We start from the raw sequence: 22,257 nt of genomic DNA, 5'->3' as shown, positions 1-22,257 counted from the left end.
AAATCACACAAATGCTTCTCTGTGCCTTTGCTGCTGTAAAACAAAAGGATCTCTCCATCGTGGGAATAATGAAGTCTTATCTCAGCTTATCTTATCTTCTCTGTAGATGTGTTACAACTAGTGAACAACGCTCGCGTCGGAGCCGTTCTCAGGCTTTTTTTTAAACCTTCCTCCAGGTTCATCCGCGACCGGTGAGCTCCTCCTCGCTGTCACCTCGCACGGCAGCGCTGCTCTGTAAACAGGCCGTGTTGTTCCTTTCTCCTCCTAGACGACTGGAGCCATTACCAGGCACCGCAGAGAGCGGCTCTCTCATTATTAAAGATTGCCTCCATCCGCATGGTTTTCTTAAGCCCCTCTCCTCCCTCCCCTCCGTCACTCTCTCCTCCGATCTCATTCTTTGTGGCTTTGGGCTTGGCGGGTGCTCGGCGTCGCAAAAAAATGAGGCCCACTCTTTCTCTTTGGGCCTCTTTTTTTTTTTTATGTCCTTTTTACTGCCTTTCCCCCCAAAGCTGAGTGTTTGTGTTTTTGGCGTCACGCTTTGCCAGAGCACATGTCAGAGCGAAACAACAGAGGAAGATTAGTTTTAAAGCAAACACAGGAGGCCGAGATGCGTGGAGTCCAACGGGCCTGCGCCCTGGTACCGGAGGAGTGAAGGCAGCCAGAGGAGAGTGCGGTTCGTGGGTGTGGACCCGGGTGATTTACCTCACACAGGCAGAACCCGCTGAACTGAGCCCACAGAAACATTCAGGCCGACACTTGCCAGAACAATAACACACACACATGGATGTTGTGCGTTCCCTGCTTCCTTTTACGCTCCGTGTAAATTATTCTGTTTCCAAGTGTCTGGGTCCGTTTAGTTAATGGAAACCTGCAGGATCCAGCGACACACACAACGGTTTGCGGCCGGTGTGGGAGCGCGGGAGGACGCTCAGACCCCTGTAGATGTCGGTGAAGGAGGACTTTGTTGATAACGCTGATGAATGAGCTCCTTGGGCTTATGAAGTCTTAGACGGCGGATGGTTTTAGATTGTTTTTTATAGGCCTAAGTAAGAGGCCTCTGCAGGATATGGGCAAAGTGCCACACGCCATGCATCATCAAGGAGGAGAAGAAAGAGATACTAGTGAACACGAGCTGTTTATGGTGAGTCCTGCTCCCGACGTGGGGCTTTCCACCGAAGGCCTTTAGACACAGCAACATGAAACACATGGTGGAAATGGGAGTTGGACAAGATGACAAGTAATTATTGGCACGACGGGAGTCAAAGAGTCATGAGGGAGTCCAGAGTGCACTAGCATCCTCCCTCTGCGCGGTTTAATATGAATCATTAACAGCAGTTTACGGAGGAATTGCAGCTCTGCCTCTGACACGTGTTGCTTTTTGGTGCAGCTTGTTGTACAGACCCGGAGAAATGAACCTGTTAAACTGACACATAGCGTGTTTTATCTTCGTGGTGTCGCTTCTTGCTCGTCAAACACGCCTTCATATGGTTCACAGATGCCAAACTGGCCTCCCGTCACTCTCCCGGCTGAGAAAAGCTTGCGTGAGTGAAAAAGCTAATGAAACATAACATCTTTACATAACATCTGGCGCCTCCTCATCACCACCTGTGTGCCGCTGAATTACCAGTGCACAAACATAGAAACTGGACAAACAATCTGTGAATCAGTGACAGTGCTTTTGGTAAAGTAAGGAGATATTTGCTACTCGAAGCCTTGATGAATCAATAAACAATATTTGTACTGTTGTGTGTGTGCACAGTAACCAGAGAAAAATTTCCATTGTGGTCAATGAAAATAAGAAGCATTCATTGGAAAACAACTTTTTGGCTAAGATTGCTCAGCCGCAACGTTAATTCATAAGAATTCCTTGAAGGGAGTCAAGTATGTCAGAATATAAGTCCGATCCAAAACCAGCGGCTCCCAAAGCAGTTCTGAAATCAGAACGAGAGCGGAGATTGAGTTTCTTCCTTACTTTCATCGCACTGTGTCTTGTTCTGGGCTTGTGGAGAAACTTTGATGCTTTACACAGTGAAACACTTTGAGGCAAGTCAAAGAGTCATTTGTAATGAATTCTTTCCACGCGGGGATTTTCCACAGGCTTCTGGCTCAGGCCGACTATTAGACCCATCTAAATTGTATATCTTCACCCGGAGAAGAATGTGCAGCACCCCCCCCCCCCCCCCCCCCTTTCATCTATACAATCCTGCGTATGAGAAACACCGCCCACCCCCTGATCTATGAGGCAATGTAATTAAAATGGGTTTTAATCGAATGACTGTGCAACCAGAGGCTCGGCAGAGGCTGTGTGTGGTTAACCTTCTAGCACAGATACAGTCATTCCACTGTCTGCAGCTTTTTTTTCATTTGTCGAATCTATTTGCTTTTCCCCTGTTTATTATTTGTGTAATGGAGCTATTTCTTGACCTCCAGGGCGCCTATATTTATTTGAAATGCTTTCGTTTTTACATTTCAACTCCAGTTGACACATGACGTATTTTCGCCAGCTCTTGTTCTATAAATACATCAACATGTGTGTCATGTATGAAGTAACGTTGCCAGGTGCTGCTTTATAGACACGAGGAAGAGGATGAGGTAAATGCAGCAGGACAATTACGGGAGCGTATGTGTGTCTGTTTGGTCTGTGTGAGTCTGTGCACGTTTCAGTGTGATCACCATAGGGGTGAGTGTTCATGTCTAGGAATGCGTATGACTAAACCTGCATTGTGTACTAGCTCCACACGGTAGCACCTGACACACCTGTTCGCGCCACATCATCCCCTCAAGTGTTTCGCGGCTTTCACTCTTTTATGAATCAACCCCCCGAAGACAGATGTCGATTAAAAGGGCGCACGTGACCCGCGGCTGCGTCCGTTTTCAGCCTGTAATCCATCACGCGTCTGACAGCGAGTGTGCCCGCGTGTGTTCGTGTGTGTGTCTGCGACCGACAGGAAACCTCAGTGATAATTCACGGCGCTCAGCGAGAGGAGCTGCTGCGATGCCCAGCGCCGATACGCCGCCGCGGCTGCGGAAGCAGCTCAGATCGCAGCTGCCCCCGCTTCCAGGAACGGCTGCAGCGGACCGTTGAACCGCCACCTGCCAGGCCTTTATCACCATGTGCAGCTCCCTGCTAGAAGTGTGCGTGTCAGACGGGTCATGTGTCAAACACAGCTTTGCATCACACCACACATAATGTAATGTCCTCTTGACTGGACATTATTATAAGAGTCTGGATTAGATGACTTTTCCTCAGGTAGGTTTGTCCGAGTTGGGCCTTTCCTCCTCTCCCCTTACGCTGTCTGATCCATCTCCCCCATAAATCTGTCCTGCCATAATTCTCCTGCACCGGCCGAGACGTGAGAAGAATGGTGGCTTTGTTGAAGTTAACTTGTGCGTCGCTTAACAGCCCAAATCATCGCCGCTTTCCTGCAGCTTCTGGAGCCTAATCTCCTCACGTGTTTTCAACTGCAGCAGAGCTTTGGGTACAAACACCGACATCAGAAAGAGAGAGAGAGACCTAGATTAAATCTGGGTAGGGAAGAAAATCTCCCCCGCTTGTTCAGGCCTCAATTAAAACGCCACCGAACAGAATCGCAATTGTATGTGGAACTTTAAGGGATTAATGACATTAAACCAGCCTGGATCCAGTCTTAAGGTTAAACAACACTCTGCAGCGACAGGCCTTTACAGACAGACGGGCCTTTACAATTCATAGGTGGAGGATTATATCCTAACGAGGAAAGCAGCAATGAAACTGTCAAGATGTGTTTATGGGTGGAGTGGATTTTACAGCGTCACATTCAACAACGTCACTTTCAACCCTTAAAGAGACTGTATGTGCAGGAGCCATGACTGTGTGTGTGAGTCTCAGACGGGCCTCGAGTCTGACGCAGGGCCCTTATCATCCCTGCCGGGCAGTGATAAAACCCGGAGCTGCAGATAATAACAGTGCCCAGGCAGGAGGCCCCGCTGTGTGCACTACACACATGCAGCATGACATACACAAGCTATGGACTCGTAAAATGCACAATTTATCAATTACTATAATTAAAAGGAACCTAATTGTTCGGGTGCGGGACGCAAAACTACAGCTCAGATGCAGATTTAAACCATGAGTACCCTGCTGCTTTTCAACTGATTCAGATAATCGATCATTATTAAAGCTGATGCGTGGCAGCCGGATTATGCAACAATACAAGGGCGCGAGACACACACACTCACACACACACACACACACACACACACACACACACACACACACACACACACACACACACACACACACACACACACACACACAACCTCTCCGTCTTGTGCTGTTTTGGGTCACTTGTGTCTGCGAGCGGCAGCGATAACACTGTTTAGACTGGCCGTTCTGCAGACGCGTCTGAAGGAAAAGGTTGTGGCCGTCTTTTATTTTGGACGCAGAGTGAATGAGGGATAGGGGCGCATTGAGGAGATTATAGGAAAAGGAAAACGTGCTGGATTGAACAGACAGGAGTAAAGTCTGCCAGGACAAGCAAATATGATATAGTGCGACTTGACGTGTCTGATAAAACTTTTAATTTAGCTCACAAATTCATCATCAGAATGTCACGAGCACATACATGGACCGTCTGCTTTCATTTCCTTCAGTGTTTTATCATTGTTCCTTTTTGGCGCTTTGGGCAGAGAAACTGGGCTGTGGCATGAAATAAATACAAAAAAAAAAAAAAAAAGACTCAGCAACACAAACCAAAACTGGACAGCTGAAAAGCCAAGGCCCATTCAAGCTGTTTAATTTAAAATAATGGTAAATGGTAAAAGGTAAAAGGCTTTTTTTAAAGGCCATTCAATCATTTTGAAACGTATCGCTGAAATGAACAGAATTTACTGCGGCAGTGAAAAGGCTGCAGCGGATCGTGTGGCGCAAAACAGAGTCCAGTTTGTCATGGTGTTAACACCTTTTCGTCTCCAGAGGGACATTGTAGCGGGTTCTGGACTGAATGCTTCACAGAGGCCAGATTCAGAGCACGGAGGGTCAGTTCCAGCCGCTGCTGCGGCCATAATTCAGCAGCAACACGCACGCGAACCCGCACCGGCGAAGCTTCCATTAGGAAACAACATGTACGCTGGAAAATAAGATAAAGACCCGTGTTCAGCAGCAAGAAGAACAGAGGGTTCTGCAACAGATGGTGTGGCCCCTGCGCGGCCGGACTGGGATTACGTGAAGAGACGGGAAACACAGACACCACAGAACAGCTGGGGCACGTTCTCTAAAACACTGGGACCAACCTGCCCTGCAGGCGAGGAGGAGGACGAAGGGCCCGGATCGTGTGTTTGTTGTGATTACAACAATTTATTTGATGTTTAATAAAACATTAAAAAATGTGGACTTAATCATACAAAGGAGTAACTATGAAGTAACTACTGCACAGCTGGAAGCCTGTTTTTCCATGAGAATGTGAACAAACCTGTAAATCTCTACTCAGAGACTGAGTGTGATTGAGTAGATGATGCATTGTGTTTTCATGTATTTGTTGTCAATAAAGACTCAGCTCAGAATAACACCAGTCTTATCTTTTAGGGGAAACTCACCACAAGGTTTATTTAGGCTAGCAGCTGTTTTGGACTGATGTGCTGATACGAAACTTCCACCAGCGCCGTGAGGAGCTCACACATTCACACGCATGATGTGAAGACATGCAAATAGTGTCAAAGTCTGCCACAAAAAGCATAATTAGAGTAGAGTTATGACTTCCTTCATGTGTTCGTTCGTTCGTGTTTCTTGACCTCCCTCTGCAGCCTTTTCTTTATCTGGGGTCAAAGGTCAACAGTCAGTGGTCAGCGCTGTCTATCACAGGCCAGTCGTTATCACCCAGACCACAGACTGAGACCCCTGAACCGCATTCAGACCTCAAGGTAAACAAACACCTCGCTACTGTGCAGTTTTTAGTGTCACGTGTGAAAAAGGTCATTAATTACTAACAACTGCTTGCAGCTTCAGCCCCGGGGAGACTCCTAATATGTTCCCGCATTTAGAAGTGTGACACATGCTGTAACAAAGAAATTGTCCCAGACGCCGCAACATCACTCAACTTGACTCAGCAGTTGTTTTCTCTCTTTGAACGCCAGCTCCCAGGCTGCTGCTGTGTTTATTCACCGCGATGGCAAGTTTCCCTTTTGTCTGAATTCCCACACAGATGAAGCATGAAAGGCCATGAGGGCACTTTGTTTTCTTTTTTTTAACCTGTTTCCAATTAGTTACTCTTAGAGGTTTGTGCGAATCGTCAGAGGAGAGGGAGTCGTGACATTGCTTGTACGGTGCTGCCCACGCACGCACGCACACACGCACGCACACACACACACACACACACACACACACACACACACACACACACACACACAAATTTAAGATCAAGATCGCATGATTAGATTAAACTGAACTGAGCTTAAATGTTCAGACATGTCCTGATTCTCTTTCAGGTCAAGCTGCGCAGTGTCTCACATGTAAAGCTTTGTGTCATGTTGCTGTAATTGACTTGACTTCTTCTATTTTATATTTTAAAGGCAGAGAGCTACTTCTGCCTTCTTTCCAGACTTTGGCCCCTAAATGACCTCCTATGAAAGCCATAAATACTAGTATAATCCCGTCTTTTAACATATAACTACATGGAAACAAGGATGGCAGCTCTAATGGGAGTGAGTGAAAGGCATCTGAGGGCCTACTGGGAAATGTTGTGTTTTTCCATGCTTTATCTGTACTTGGAAACATCAGGCTGCACACATAGTGTACTCAGGGGAATTTCAGATAGATTTCTATATCACCGTCCACACTGGCTGCTGCTTTGGGTCTCTGAGTTAGAAGAGTTAGTTAGAAGAATGTTCTTTGTAACTGTGTTTGGGTGTGTTTGCATGTGGTCATCTTTCGTAACAAGTGATGCATAAGTACATTATAGAAGCGAAGTGTGCATGGGTGTCTGGGGGGTATATGCGTTACACTTCTGCACAATCACCTCGAAACCAGGGGGAAATGCTAGAGGCCGCTTTATTTCCAAGTAAGCATGAAACAACTTCCTCCAACCACACCTCTTCACACACACGCAGGCACAAAATCCCAAGGACACAACGGCCCAATGATCTACTGAGTGCTCTAGCTTCAGAGACACAGGTAATCTGTCCCTGGACACTAATCCTGTGCAGGTGTGTGAGTGTGATACTGTTTCATTATGTGGATTTAGAGAGTAGTATATAAAGGGTAATAATCCAGATACCAGTGATTGGACTACCAGAACTTACAATAAAATAAAAAAACGTGAAACAAGAGAGCTCCTTTTACTTTTTATGGCCGTGCACAGGGGAGGAACTGTCGCAGTCGGAGCCAGATGGAGCCTCGATCCACATATTAAAATGAACTTTAAGATGGTGGCTTTCCCAAAAGCACAGATCAGCCTGAAACAGAAAGAAGATAAGAAACACAGTGGATGAGCTCACTGTGTCAGTGAGTCACTAAAGTCAATCAGTCATATCACAGGCATCAACACAAGGCTTCCTATTTGGACTTTTATGTAAAAGGATTATAGGTTTGAGAGTCCAGATTTTAAAATTGTTTCCGACCTCTGCAATGATTGTTAAGGACAGAGAGAACGAGGAGCACTTTATCTGTCTTTAGTCATAGTCTCTTCCTTTACACACAAGTGAACTCTGCTGCCAGTTTAGGTCACATTTCTTATCTTGGTTTGTGTTTCTCTACAGCACAAAGTCAGGGAAGAACTGTTGTATGACCCAGGTGGGTATATGGAGCTGAACACACCTTTGATCAGCTGTGTTTAGGGTGTTACTGGTGTCACTGACCCCGTGACCCCATTTTTTACTCCAGAACTGATTTTTGTTTATGCAAAAGCACACAACATACGTTTAGAATTGTAGTTGTCTGTCAAAATATAATAAATACACAACTAACAAAAATAATCTTTTACTTGTAGAAAACGTCAATTCTGATTAGCTGTGATTTGTTCAGCTGTATACAGATTACTTATTGAGCCTAACTAAGTTTAATTGATCCCAACAATTACTACATTTCGAACATTTCTGACTAATTACTTTTTTTAATTACAAGACATCGCAGACAAAACCTATTTTGAAATGGTCATGTAGCGCCGTCTACTGTCCCCGCAGCGTATTACGTACTGCTGTGCCTCTTAGGGCTCTTTTGCTATTGGCTAGTGTGGGCCACGTGACAACAACACAATCATGGCGTCCGCTGCTGCTCTCCGGTCGAGCATGGGGCTGACTTTGAGACTTTCTCGAGTTATACCGGACTGTAGGAAATGTCCCCTGTACAGGTTAAAGACCTGCGTGAACAATGCGGCCAGTTTACAAAGGAGCGGCCCCTTTGATAGTCTCCGGACGATAAATCGACATTTGCAGACGACTATAGGTGAGTGCTACAGTTTGCTAACATTATTAGCCTTAATCTGAGTCTAGGTCTAGTCTCTCAGCAGTTTGTGTACGAGTTTGAATAAACTATTATAAATGATCTACTATTATTTAAGTTGCTCTTTATGTCAGCTATTGTCTGCACAATATTACCCACTCTGTGAGTCGAAAATCCGCTCAATATACGCGCATCACTTCAGCAGTACCTCGTGAAAGTTGTGCAACAGGTCTAATACTCCCCTCATCCGGTCCTGGTGGGAGTCGATGTCAGAAATACTGTAGCAATCCTCTGTCCATGTCTGTCTCATAGGTCTTTGCCACAATGAGGTGGGGAGCTCCAACGCTGAGGACCCAGAGGATGTGTAAGTTCAGCAGGGGCTCTTCTAGTGAATGTGTGCACATATTATTTAGTTTATATTGCATTTGGTAGAGGTTATATCAAACACATCTTTTGCACTGTTCGGTTTCAGAGTCAATGTGGTGTACATTGATCGATCTGGTCGGAGGATGCCAGTGAAGGCCAAAGTAGGAGACAATGTCTTGTATCTGGCTCACAAGCACGGAATTGACCTGGAAGGTCAGTAGCAGTTGTAACTCAAATATTTAATTAAAGCTCTGTGGTTCAGGGCCGTTTCTGTCATGCTTCATTTAGGAGCCTGTGAGGCATCACTGGCCTGCTCAACGTGCCATGTCTATGTGAGTGCCGCCCACTTTGACAAGCTGCCGGACCCTGATGAGCGGTAGGTCTGCTACCGAGCAAATCTTATTCATCCTCAACATTTGAAACAGGTCTGTGCGATGTGGTGAATGCTCACAGGTGTCTGGGTTTTTAGGGAGGACGACATGCTGGACATGGCCCCCATGCTTCAGGAGAACTCCAGACTGGGTTGCCAGATCCTTCTCACTCGAGAACTGGATGGAATTGAGCTTACTTTGCCCAAAGTCACCAGGAACTTCTACGTTGATGGCCATGTTCCCAAACCTCACTGAGAAAATGAACTGAAGAGGAGGATTGGGACCTTTCCTACTTTAAACTTGACATTTGCTGATAAAGAGATGACCATGATGAGATGCAAGGCGAGGATTATGAAGTCCTTAGAAACTCTCAATGTGTCTTGCTGACGTATAAATTCCACAGTTGACTAATGACACAACAGGCCTGCAGATAAGATCACATAGGCCCCAACACCAAGTTACTGTGGAATATGACTAAGTCCAAAAAAACTGTGATGGTTTGAACTATAGCTAATTTATTTATGGGGTGTTCTCAGGCAGGAATTCAGACGCTGTTCAGTGGAACAGGCTGTTTTTTAAACACATTTCATGCTTGTGACATACATTGCAGAGCAATTTTGAGTTATTCATAGAAAGAAACATTCCGTGTTACAGCTCATATACGCACAAGTATTACAACATGTTTAGAGCACTTTGTCCAACATCATCACAGTGATTCTCTTTTCAGACATATGCATGACATGTATTTTTACACATCAAGTTCATATGTTGCTGTCATGGTGGCTTATTATGAACATAGTTGCCATAATTCAGCACCAATTCACAAAGGTTCCGTTTCTGTCATCATGTTAGTGGAACCAAACACAAAACAAGCCATAAAGTACTTTATAAAGGTGCAAGTTTGAAAGGCAGAATTTACCTGATGTTTAGCAAGTGAACCATGAATTTACGCTGCAGAAACTTACATGTTCTACACAAGCATTTCAAAGCAGACAGGGAAATTGTACGTGTAAAGGCAGAAAGCACTTAGTCTGTGGTGCCGGTGATTATGGCTCGTTTAATGGATCAGGGTCAGGTGTGCTCAGAGGTTCTGATGGGTTTCACGCTCCCACGGAATGAGTTTACTACATTTGCCGTTTCCCTGTTAAATGTACTGTACTTGTCCAAACTGCGCACAAATGTAGGATTGTGTATATTGCGTCCCAGACATTACAAATATTCAAAAGTTGTGCAATAAAATGACTTTTCCAAGTGTTTTTGAACTTTGCCCATAAATGACACACACATCAAGTAATTCTGTCTCTGCAGCAGTGGACGGTTAAATACCGTCAATAAGGAACTTGGTTCAGCAGCTACAGAATGAATATAAACGTGAGGCTGCGCTTTAAGACCACCAGCGGTAATGTAGCAAACCCAAAACACCTGTGCGGATTCCCCCGACACCCCCCCGAAAAAAACAACAAAGCAGCCACAGCAGCCTGTTCCATCTGTTTGACTTCACTTGGTCGATGATGGATTTGAACAAGTCAGGTGAGCGCCAACTAAAGAGCTCCACGATGTCTGGCGGCCACGGATGAGTTTAACCACATGTAAAGTTGTGATCATCCTTCAGTGATTAAGACCACGTTAGCTATGATGAAGTGGACGATCACGACGTCTGTTCGTTAATTTTCGGCCTGCTTCGTTAAGTCTTCATAAAACTAGCTTAGCGAGCTGCGTCGGGTTAACCAGAGTTCAGCGATGCTACAAAGCGCTACAAAGATCAAACGGATCGTCTCTGGTGCGTTTAGGGCCCGCACAACGTCGGTATAGTCGAGCTCGCGACACTCGAACTTCGATAACCGCGAAAATCTCTCCGTGTGCTGTGGCGCGCGGCGCTACGCCGGCGTTCTAGAACACGTCTGGGGCACGAGCACGCTGGAAGTGATGCCGCGCGGCCGCCGGTGAGTTACGGTAGAAAGTATGGAAACATCAAAGTTCTGCTCGAAAAGTACGACGCGCGCCGGCAAAACCGTGGTTCTGCTCCGAAATAGAGGAGATCTTAATGGCTCGATGGAAGCCGTCGTGCGCCTTCTTGAGCTGGTTCGACGTTTGTGGACGCATTTCAGGAAAAATTGAAGGCTACTTTTCCATTTTTTTTCCATTGCTGTTGTTAGGAGTGCTACAAACACTTGGAGTCGCCCCGTATGTGTGTATGAATACACACCTGTACGGTCTAGTCCACACGAGTCCAGCAAATGCTACGTTTATAAGTCGAAGCTGTCAGAACGGTGATAATTCTACTATTTACTATTGAGGACGCAGTTGAGAGTTTCATTGCAGTGGTTCTAATGTTTTAACCCACCATGCATTCTAAAGATGATGCCAAAAGCATTTAGTTAAAATATGCTATATCATTTTCACCTCTCACATACTATATATTTACTGTATTGAATGCAGCTGTAAAGGTGAACCTTTTAAAGTGGCTTTTAATGAGTACGTTCCAAGGCCGGAATCCCATGAAGCCCCTTTAACTGTGTTCACCACCATTTTGCTGTGTGTGAAACAATGTCTGCTCCTCTTTATGAGCTTCATGAGCTGTGTGTTCCCTCTCCAATTGCTCGTTTAAAAAGCCATTGTTTTTCTCTTCACAGTGCAGACATCGCCTTAATATGAGCACAGAACCAAGGCCCCAAGCTGCTTTCGTCCAGGTCCACCAGAACGCAGCAGAACCAGACGCCCCCAACGCCGCGCTCTTCCACCTTTTCCAAGAAGTCTCCAAGCTCGCGTCCGCCACGCAGCACGGTTTGCTGGACGCGCGCGCTCCTTCCGTATGGCTTGAGGAGACGACCCGGCGGGGCGGGTTCATCGCGGCGACGGAGGATGGTGCGCGCTCGTTTCAGCCCTGCCAGCACCGCTTGTCCCACGTGTTGGCCCGCGGCCCGGTGAGCGGCGCCGGGGAGGGCGGTCGCGCCACCGAGTTCACAGCAGGGGGTCTGTGCGAATGCAGCAGCCCCTGGAAAGTCCTGAGTCTGATCAACCTGCAGTGCGAGAGGCTGATGCGTCGACGCGGCGCCGACGCGTCGGCCCACGGCACCGCGACCTCTGCCACAAACGTGCCCAAAGACCACGCACCCGTCCAACCGCGGACGGCGTCCACGGATGCCGCAGAGCGGGGCTGTGCGAGACCCGCGGAGGGACGGGACCAAAGAGTTCAACCGCAGCTGCAGGAAGACGCAGCGCCACCTCCTCAGAATCGGCACGCGTTCATCACTAAGCAGGACGTTTTGTCCCATAATGCGTTGCCCAGCGCGTCCCAACAGACCATGCTGACTTTTCAGTTGAATGAAGATGCAGAAGTAGCTTTGTCTAAACAACCATTTACACTTGACTGCAATGAAAATATAGTTTTGACTGCGGAGCCCTTGTTTGACACTCAGCTGCCACCTCCCAGCTCCATGCTGCCTGCTTCTCCCTCCTTTAGAGCTGTAGAGTGCCCGGAACCGGGCCTTGAAACCACTGGGCCTGAACCGGAATGCACACATTCTGCCACAGAGGAAGACTTTCCATCCGTTTCAGCACAAGCGCAGTCCCAGAGTGCGTGTTCCGCAGCTTCAAAACAAGATCCCCGGGAGCTGTCCCAGCAGTGGAGAGCCAAGACTCCGAGGAAACAGCCGCATCCCAGCCGAAGCGTTGACATCCAGGACCCAGACTTGCAGGGAGTGACGTTCCGGATGGACACGGAAGTGGATGACAGCCGGGAACAGTGTCGGCTCCTCATAACCTCGAAGTACAGGTACTGACGGTTAATCGTGTGCATGGAAATGATAGAATGAATATATTTGAGTCGACGCAACTATTGACGTCTGCTGCGTGCGCGCCCTTCACAGGAAGGACCTCTGCAAGAGTGTGAGAAAACCGAGGCTGAGGACGCGAGCGTCCCAGAAATCTCTAAAAAGTAGCAGCTCAGAAGAAGAGAGTGACCCGGCAAATGTTTCAAGTGAGTAACTCTACAGTATCTACGCTCTTCTGAAGCTAATGTCATCCCAGATTAACCCTAATTAAATGTCTGTGTGGCTTTTCTGCTATAAAACTGTACGTTTTACATTTCCTCCACTAGGGGGCACCACAACACAAACATTTAAACCAACCAGAACAGGTGTTCTCCATGCATACATCTGGAAACGTACTGGATATTAACCAGTTCCTCTTATAATCAAAACATAGAAAAAAAATTATAGACTGTAACATGATGATTTATGTGGATGGACACCTCTGTGACGCCCACTAAACCCTTCCTGTGATCCACCAGAAGACAAAGTCTGTGCATCGTGCTGCACCAGGAAGACCCCCATGTGGCGGGATGCAGAGGATGGAACCCCACTCTGTAATGCTTGTGGGATAAGGTATTTCCCCTTAACAATGCTGGCTGTATTGGCAAATACCAATAAACCCTGGAAACTGACTGACATCCCAATCTTTGCTGCTTTTTTTTCCTCTCGTCTGTCCAAGGTATAAGAAGTACAGGGTGCGCTGTGTCAACTGCTGGCACATTCCCAGGAAAGAAGGCAACTCAAACTCCTGCTGCCTCAAGTGTGGTAACTTTGTGAAGCTGGCGTCGACTCAGAGGAAGCACAACACCTAGAACACGTCCAGACCAAAGGATTTTACGTGACGACGTTCTGCCCACGCAAGTGTGGAAGCTTCCTCCTGCTGGGCTCAGTATGACTGCACTGATGAAGACTTTGGTTAAGCCCTTTGAGTTATTTGGGACAAATTATTTGGCTGCTGCAACACTGAATCTAAATACTAAGCATTTCACCTCTTTTGACCTCAGCAGGCAGACTGTTCAGTACCGGTGCTATTATTTGCACAAATTAAAGTTATTTGTGTTTATTTTCCTTGTTTCTAATTGTGGGTGTAGTGTCTAGATGTTAGGTTTGGTGGTGGTCACACTGGTGCATTGATGTGTAGTGCTGCATGCTGTTTTCTGTGTGGGGGGGGAGAAATAGATATCTTTTTTTTGGACAGGCTTGGTCTGTATTAAATTAAATATAAATATAAAACCTCTCGCATGGTCCCTGGCTTCTTTGTGTGTTGGGCTAACGAAGCAATGACTATAAAATATTAATTTCAGAGGGGCATCGCATTAAACTCTCATGAAAGGCAATGTGAAGAATTAGTCATTGAGCAACCCACGGTTTACTCAGCCCACCCTGCAGGACAAGTGGGTGGCCTCACACAGTGCAGCTATTCTTTCAGTGCTGATGATCCAAACCAGCAACGAGGGACACCGAAGGAAATCAAGAACATTAAACACAGACAAGCTCATTAAACTGGTTTCATTTTTACATTATTAAACACATTTCAGTGTAAAGCATTGTTTACTGCAGCAGCTTGATTAGTACAGCGTATTGTGGTCCACTACATTTCTGAGGCAAAGATTTCACTTTTTTCTGACTATGCATGTTTTACATATGGTCACTTTGTGTTTAAGGTTTTCATTTCCACTTCTTTCCACTAAAACGGTTCCAGTGATAATGATCAAATCATTCCTTTGTAGTAACCAATTCAAAAGGCTCATCACAGCCACTAAAGCAGAACAGGCTGTTGCCAGACCAGTGGAAATAAAACACCACAAGCTCCATGTATCTGTGACACTGTTGTCATAGTGACGTGTTGTTGAATAAAGTACCTTTCATCTTACAAGATTAAACCAGACAGCAGAATTCTTTGCATCTGTTGATCTTTAGCGTTAAAGATTCGTATCTGCTGCTGTTGTGATGGCGGTTACTTCACGGGATGAGGAGGAGGAGAAAGTTCGAAGGGGAGTTTGAAAAAATCTACCAGATGCACATTTTCCCCCTCAATGAATGGAGGAGACGGGGATTTGCGTCTCTTTTCTCCGGACAGACGCTCTGAGGACCATGACTCTGGACTGTGAACCTGTGAGGGAGACGGACGCCCAGACAGGCGCGAGCGAAGACGCGGCGTATTTTGCGCCGGTAAATGCGCATGATTCGGACTTGGGGCAAAACGCCGTGCGCCCTAAGAAGTGGCGCAGTCCGGAGCGGAGACGCGCCTCGGTCAAACCCCCGTACTCGTACATCGCTCTCATCACCATGGCGATCCTCCAGAGCCCGGGGAAGAGGCTCACGCTCGGCGAGATCTGTGACTTCATCCGCCGGCGCTTCGCGTATTATCGGGAGAAGTTCCCCGCGTGGCAGAACTCCATCCGCCACAACTTGTCGCTAAACGACTGCTTCGTTAAAATGCCGCGGGAGCCCGGGAATCCCGGGAAGGGGAATTATTGGACCCTGGACCCGATGTCGGCCGACATGTTCGAGAACGGGAGTTTTCTTCGGCGGAGGAAGCGCTTTAAGAGGCCGCAGCTTCACCTGAGACTGAGAGAGTGCGCGGCGCAGAGGCGCGGCCTGGCGTCGGCGCTCCCTCGCCTCGGAGCGCACGTGGGCTTCTGTCTCCACGGCCCGGATATGTGCCGCGACCTGAGCGCCCTGAACCCACGGAGCGGCGCGAGCATCCCTTTGAGCATCGTACCTCCATTAACATTCGAACCCTTCGGCCCGGGCCGCTGCGCCGCCGTCCCGCTGACTCCCAGCTGCTCCACGGGTTCCGTCCTGCTTCACGGAGTTAAACCCAGCTACGCTGCTACTCAAACGTCCAGTTTCCCCGCTTGGATCATTTAGTGTTCTTATTTCAATTTAATCCAACAGTGTTCCTGCAACTCCTGAACACAGTATTGTACGTACTGTACAGTATAAGCACATGGTTGTAAAACACAACATTTGAGCCGTTTTGTTCGTAATTAAATTGACCAAGCCAGCAGTATTTGTGCAATTTAAATAATAATGAAATACTATTACTATTTTTATACTATAATACAGGTTTTTCTTTTGTTTGTCAATTATAAATGAAATGTAAACAGTACCTAATTAACATCTTTATAGGAATTAAGGATTAATTTCTTATATACTACATTATACATTTTAAATGAATGAAGATGCCACCTTTGAAAACAATAATCTATATTTTGGGCAGTACAAAGTACATTTAGAGCCACTCGATGTTTGTGTATATATTATTTTGCAGATGACGATCATCATCATCATCATCATCTGATCGTAATTTGTACCACTGATGCAAAAAACACAACATAAAACAACACAAAAAGTACATTAATATATGACATTATCAAATCAGTTTAATCAGCTGTAGAGGGTGGAGCTGTGTTGTTGTTCGTAAACGTAGCGAGCAATTCAACGAGCAAATAAGTGTTTGATTTGCAAAACAAGAGATTGCCTATTTACAGTAAATGTGTTGATGCATTTAGATGCTTTAATATACATTAAATTTGTGATGCATGTTTGTTTTAGATTGATCAGCTATATTTTAATATAAAATGCTAATTGGGTTTATCAAATGTGTCAGTGCAGTTACAGGTCGGCTGTCACACTGTGAATTAAACACATTTGTTGTCAGTTTAATGTAAATTATGGTTTTCCATCTCATCATTTTGTCTAAACATTAATCTTTTTATTAAACACAATTTCTTGCACACGTGAAGAGCATCCTTTTTCCATAGGACGGTTTAATATGTTTTGGCTGTTTTTCTTGCAGTCTGCCGTAAGTTCACAGTAGTTGATTAATGTGTCAGATATAACGAGCCTTATAATAATTTTCATGATGCTATTGGTTTTATTGTTCAGATTGATGCTTGTTTGCTTTGAAAATAAAAATCTAGTATAAGTCTAAATCCCTCCACCCAGAGACTCCTTTACAGTATACTGTCAAGGAGTACTGTACTGGTACTGTACTGTAACTGTAGTAGTAAAGTAAAGTCAAGATCCTCTCACAATGATAAATTCCCTTAAACAGTACAAAATGTCATTTCATTATTGGTCTACACAAAAGCTGCTAATTGAAACAAAGCATGAAGAAAAATGTAACAGTATTGTAACATTATTTGACTTTCTTATACTGTACATGTTGCTAATGTGAGTCATCGCATGCTTAAAACCATGTGTTTTTTATTACAGTATGCTACTACTGCAAAAAAAATCTTTTGTAAAATCAAAGGCTTTAAGCTTTTCAGATAATTGGTGTATTGTATAATTGGTGAATATTTGACTACCTATTTATCTGTAGTCATTATTCAATCTGAATTTTGATTGAAAGTGTAACACACAGGATTTTTTAGTATCATACAGGCAAGAAAAAGCTACTTCATCCCTAACAAATCACTGACGGGCTGTAAAATAAAAAGCTGGAGTCAGTTTTGTAGCAGTCAGTGATTCTTTGAAATAGGAAGTAGAGCAGGTAATTGATTTTCAAAAAACATACATTTTAGGTGTTTAGAAGTAAAACACACCTGTAATATCTGTAATGCCTCAATTCAGCAACAACACCACAAACTGGAGGATTATTACTTGTCTGGCTTGATGAAGCAAAAGCTCATAGGCATAAACTGGAACAATGAGCCTGCCCTGTTCTGTCTGAAGACCACGGCCCGGCCCACGACCACAGTGCATCCAGCAGTCAGATCGGTCACGTCACTCCAAGTTGGACCAGCATCACCGCTTGTCATGTAGCAGAGTCCTCCTCAGTGGACTCTGACCACTTGGAAAAGATCGAAACATTGGACAGCAAGGATGCGTCTGCAAACTAGTTACCTTGACAACCCTGGTCTACTCAACCACTGGAAACGCAAAAACAGAAATGGAAAACTGAACCGCTGCCATCAAACACTTCCTTAATCCCTGCAACTCTCCCTTCGGACGCTGCTGATCTCAACCTCACATCATATCATTACCCAACAGCTGAAATGTCAGAAGGAGCGACACGCAGTTGACCTTCCTTGAAACGTTACTTGTTCCGATTTCACAAGAGCTGAATTTATTTTGCGCTGTCAGCATTTGGTCCTGCACACTCTACACAGCCGAGTCTCAGTTCAGCATCAGTCCGTATAAATGCTCTACAGCTGCAGACCTAAAGGAGCTGCCCTGCTCATGCTGAATGGGGTGGAAACGTTGAACAACATTTGAATACAAAACTGTCCCGTCAGCCGTTGGACAAATACACAAGAAATTGCAGCTAACTGAGCTTTAGATGCATCCATCCATCCGTCCATCCATTCATGCAACATAAGAAAGCTACAACGTCCTGTTTTCAATTTTTTTATTTGCCTGATCAGCATCAAATCTGTGCTGAGGTCCTTTAATTGAGAGTGACCATGAATAAGATATATGATTATTGAAATAAACGGTAAATGGTTTGCATTTACTGTATATAGTGAATTTATACACTCTTTCAGGCAGCCAAAGTACTTTGCAGTAGCTTCTCATTCACCCATTCACTCTCACATGCGAGGTGCTGGCTTGAACACCAGGAGCAACTAGGGGTTCTGTGTCCCGCACCAAGGTAGCGGGGCTCGAACCGACAACCTTGTGGTTAGAGGGGCGACCACTGTTCCCTCTCTGTCCCATTAAAGGGGAAGTGAGACCTGCTGAGAGAGCTTTACCAAGGTCATGCGACACCACCCGGCAGCGCACAGTGAACCCCGTCCTCCTCCAACGTTGCACCCTCTCCTCCGTCCACTCCATAAAAGCAGCAGAGCCGGCAGGTGCTAGCGAACAGGAGAGGGAGAGGGTTGCCTAATCAGCTCTGGCTCGATGATGCTTTCATGTTTTTAATCAGACCGAACCTCTACATTTGACTCTTTTCAAAAATATTCACATCAAAAGCAGCCGTTGAGTTTAAAGCCATTGGATTGAATCCGCTTTTAGAAAGGTGCCGCAGGTCGGCTCGGCTGGAGGAAGCAAAGGGGAGGTAACACTGGGAGGTGCAGCAAGATAGAAAGACGGTTACTCAGGTCCGCAGCAACATCAGCACCAGTATTTCAGCACTCAAAGCATGTATCATTTAACATCATAGATAAATATTATGATACATGACTGTTCATTTTGGATGGAGCATATTTAAATGTAAATCATCATTTAACTACACGGTTCACACTTACAGGACAATTAGGACCCATGGTTTACACCATGCAGTGGGATCCTGTGGGGATTCATTTAAATACAGCTCTAAACTAACCCTGGACCAGTGACTCGGGTACGAGCAGCCACTGTGGCTTGAGCCCTGGTATGGATCATCATCTGGATCCTCACTCTGGGCTGGAGAGGAGACCACACTTGTGTTGCACAATAGGAAACTGCTTCAATGCAGATCTGCCGGCTTCATAAAAACAACATCGATTTACGAGTAGTTCCTAAATTATTCTAACATCTAACGTAATACAGTCACTCTGCATTTGATCCCCAGTAATAGAAAAGCATGTTGCCTGTACTGATGTACGTACACATTCTAAATTGAGACCGTCTGTCATTTTGCAGGGTGTTTGACCTTGTGCTGCGCAAAAAGCCACATGTTTATCTTGTTAAACTTTATTAATTTGGCCTCAGCTTTTATCCAGAGTTTATAGGTCTTCAAAATGCCTGAACCTGGTGGTAGGGCATGTTGAACAGGCTCCCCCACTGTTAGATATGTAAACAGCTGCAAACCACACACACACACACACACACACACACACACACACACACACACACACACACACACACACACACACACACACACACACACACACACACACACAGATGCCAAAGAGGAACGATGGGGTGACTCTATACAAACAAACCTTAAAGGAACACGTTGTAAATATGTCACAAACTATACTGTGTGTTGAGGGCTGGATGCAAGTGAAGAACGTCCCCGTTGGCTTTGGTCGTTTATTAGTTATTCCAAGGGTAGCAAAGAAAAGTGTGTGAGATGAACGTCCACCTGCCAGCTGTTACTCCTTTTACTAACCAGTCAGCGGGAATCAGTGGCGCCTTAAGCCACAGGATCTGCAAAATTAAGACAACGCTTACGACAACTGTAAAAAAGGTGTCCTAACAGTTTATAAATTTGGTTTTATCCAAAACAAAAGAGCACGGAGTTCTGTGACATAAGGAAGCAGTGGTTCAAAGCTTTGGACGTGTTTTCACAGGTGATCACCTCTGGTAGACGCTGTGTAACAGCACATAGACTGAACTAGGTAGAGCTGGGCTAAACCTTAGTCACTACAGAGTCAGCTGGCACCAAAAGCCTTCTCATTCCCCTGTCTCTGTTTCATTAACTTCCTCCTTTACTAAGCAGCACATCTGGTGGGCAGATGTCTGTCCCTCTCCTTCTCCCTTCCTTCGGGCAGGCCTGGTGTTAATCCCTCTCTCCTCCATCTAGTCCAGACCACCCACGCGCCGAGCAGCCCACCAGTGCAGAACGTGTGCGATGCAAGCAACACGCGAACAAAAGGATAACTGTACTCACACCTACACAGAACCAGCAAATACATGAATGATTTCCCTTGGAGATCAATAAAGTGTGTCTAATCTAATCTAATACAGACAAAGACAAAGTACAAAGTATTTGTTGGTTAATTTAAATGGTGATTAGTTTGTCAGTAATTAAAACAAACAGCTTGTTTCTGTCATATGTTTATGCTTCATATAAGTTGTACCACAAAGCATCGTAATATAAACAAGATGATTGATGGAAATATGCACAGAAAACATTAAAATCATTTCTTTGAAATCTGTTTTACTCAAAATCAATTTGTTCAATATGTTCACTAAAAGTTATTTGTTTCAGAGTCACAGCAACTGCAGCCTCCTTCATACAATAACAAGCATCATGACTGTATGAATATGAGCATTACATTTTAAGACTAATGAATATAAAAAACACAGTATTAAAATTAATCTAGCAAACAACTTGGAGGCAGAGTTCAATCATTAGCATTTGTCTCCATCATGTGGTGAAACAACCAAAGCACCGAAACAACATCATAGACGACAGGAACAAAAGCACATGTTGCCTCTAACCAACAACTTTCACCAGAACTCCTCTGCATCCAAGTACTCGATTTTATTGGATTTCATTAATCAGGCCAAATCTTTTGCTCATATTTAGGATTTTGTACAAAACTGTTTATGTTCATGTTTCCTAATACATTTAGATGTAAATAGCAGCAAATAAAGGCAGAGATTTTATACTGTACTTCTTCAAAAACTTATACTAATTATTTCACAATAAAGTGACAAAGAGACTATATATATTCTAATCATATTAAAATATAACAAGTAATGTTAATGATGAGCGAGTACAGTTCAATCAGTACAGAACAAGGCAGACTGCATGTACTGTATTGTATGAATCAAGCTCCAAACAGGAACTCATATATTTTGAATTAGCAGCGAGAAGTGAGAGAGCGTGTGGAAAAGTGATGCTGTGTTTCCTATTATTGCAGGATGGGGGACGAACATCAGGGCCGAGTCTCGCTGTCACGCTGCGAACACGCCGGCGGAATCCGGACGGTGCTGATGGCGAGAAATATGAGAGAGGAAGACGCCAGCGCGCCGCTCTTTCCACACGCGGCGTCACGGTGACCCGAGGGCGCTCGCGCACTGACACCGGCTCACACCGGCCATTGTCAGAGCTCTGCTCGCAGAGAAATGTTTGCAGTGGCGTTGCCGGAGGTGGAAGTGTTCGAGAAGCGGCCGTGCTCACGTAAAGATCTGCACGTACCCATGAATGGGGCGACGAAGCCTGGAGGCTGGAGGTCACACGGGTCAGACCACTCCTCCCAGTGAGCGTTACTGGGCGGCCTATTGTTTCCTGCTCATCAGGCACCGCTTTCTACTGGAATCAAACCCAAATAAAGAAGGAGCCGCTGACAAAAATACCCCCAAAAGCCTCAACACAGCGTTGACCGGCAGCGTCCGGGTCAGAACCGCCTTCAGAACAGTCTGAAGGTTGATCTGTCTGACCACGTGCACACACCCCATGCATCCTCCCAGTTAACGCTGGGCTTTCGCGGGTGCTCTCCTCTCATGCAGTACTGTGAGGCTCTCACCTGACACCAGCTCGTTTCATGCCTGTAATTTAAAGGGCCATTGCAACACGCTGCTTTCCTGGCTCGCGTTCAGCCGCTGGGGTGAAGCGTACAGTATGTGTGCAATCAAGGAAGCTATTGATTGAGCCCATTATGTTCTGATTAGCACGAGGGCTACT

The 22,257-nt window shown here is 45.5% G+C and overlaps 3 protein-coding genes across 5 annotated transcripts; all 3 read left to right on the top strand.

Moving 5' to 3' along the window:
- Positions 1–8,211: 8,211 nt before the first annotated feature.
- Positions 8,212–10,404, top strand: fdx2 (ferredoxin 2). Its single transcript, XM_029159802.3, has 5 exons — positions 8,212–8,416; positions 8,726–8,777; positions 8,886–8,992; positions 9,068–9,155; positions 9,249–10,404. Exons 1-5 carry the CDS (start codon positions 8,230–8,232, stop codon positions 9,403–9,405), a joined length of 591 nt encoding a protein of 196 aa, XP_029015635.1. The 5' UTR covers positions 8,212–8,229; the 3' UTR covers positions 9,406–10,404.
- A 130-nt stretch (positions 10,405–10,534) lies between these two features.
- On the top strand, positions 10,535–14,199 carry zglp1 (zinc finger GATA like protein 1). Of its 3 annotated transcripts, none has more exons than XM_029159786.3 (5): positions 10,535–10,680; positions 11,784–12,925; positions 13,020–13,129; positions 13,442–13,535; positions 13,642–14,199. In XM_029159786.3, exons 2-5 carry the CDS (start codon positions 11,802–11,804, stop codon positions 13,772–13,774), a joined length of 1,461 nt encoding a protein of 486 aa, XP_029015619.1. In that variant the 5' UTR covers positions 10,535–10,680; positions 11,784–11,801; the 3' UTR covers positions 13,775–14,199. The 3 variants fall into 3 exon arrangements, with proteins under 3 accessions (XP_029015619.1, XP_055366824.1, XP_029015624.1); XM_055510849.1 differs by lacking the exon at positions 10,535–10,680 and adding an exon at positions 10,717–10,739; XM_029159791.3 differs by lacking the exon at positions 10,535–10,680 and adding an exon at positions 10,770–11,093.
- Positions 14,200–14,802: 603 nt separating this feature from the next.
- LOC114863504 (forkhead box protein D2-like) lies at positions 14,803–18,366 on the top strand. The gene has a single exon (XM_029164301.3). The coding sequence runs from the start codon at positions 15,003–15,005 to the stop codon at positions 15,834–15,836; it is 834 nt and encodes a 277-aa protein (XP_029020134.1). The 5' UTR covers positions 14,803–15,002; the 3' UTR covers positions 15,837–18,366.
- The last annotated feature ends 3,891 nt before the right edge of the window (positions 18,367–22,257 follow it).

This window comes from Betta splendens, chromosome 1, assembly GCF_900634795.4.
Source record: "Betta splendens chromosome 1, fBetSpl5.4, whole genome shotgun sequence".
NCBI lineage: Eukaryota > Metazoa > Chordata > Actinopteri > Anabantiformes > Osphronemidae > Betta > Betta splendens.
Note: the sequence above shows the minus strand (reverse complement) of the source record. Positions and strands in the feature narration are given on the sequence as shown.

What these genes read in the sequence shown, in the direction of transcription:
- LOC114863504 (XM_029164301.3), top strand. Translation starts at nt 15,003, where the DNA reads ATGGAGGAGACGGGGATTTGCGTCTCTTTTCTCCGGACAGACGCTCTG.
- zglp1 (XM_029159786.3), top strand. Translation starts at nt 11,802, where the DNA reads ATGAGCACAGAACCAAGGCCCCAAGCTGCTTTCGTCCAGGTCCACCAG. An exon ending in TGACCCGGCAAATGTTTCAA is followed by an intron (nt 13,130 to 13,441) that starts GTGAGTAACTCT and finishes GTGATCCACCAG; the next exon opens with AAGACAAAGTCTGTGCATCG. An exon ending in TGTAATGCTTGTGGGATAAG is followed by an intron (nt 13,536 to 13,641) that starts GTATTTCCCCTT and finishes CGTCTGTCCAAG; the next exon opens with GTATAAGAAGTACAGGGTGC.
- fdx2 (XM_029159802.3), top strand. Translation starts at nt 8,230, where the DNA reads ATGGCGTCCGCTGCTGCTCTCCGGTCGAGCATGGGGCTGACTTTGAGA. An exon ending in ACATTTGCAGACGACTATAG is followed by an intron (nt 8,417 to 8,725) that starts GTGAGTGCTACA and finishes TCTGTCTCATAG; the next exon opens with GTCTTTGCCACAATGAGGTG. An exon ending in GCACGGAATTGACCTGGAAG is followed by an intron (nt 8,993 to 9,067) that starts GTCAGTAGCAGT and finishes TGCTTCATTTAG; the next exon opens with GAGCCTGTGAGGCATCACTG.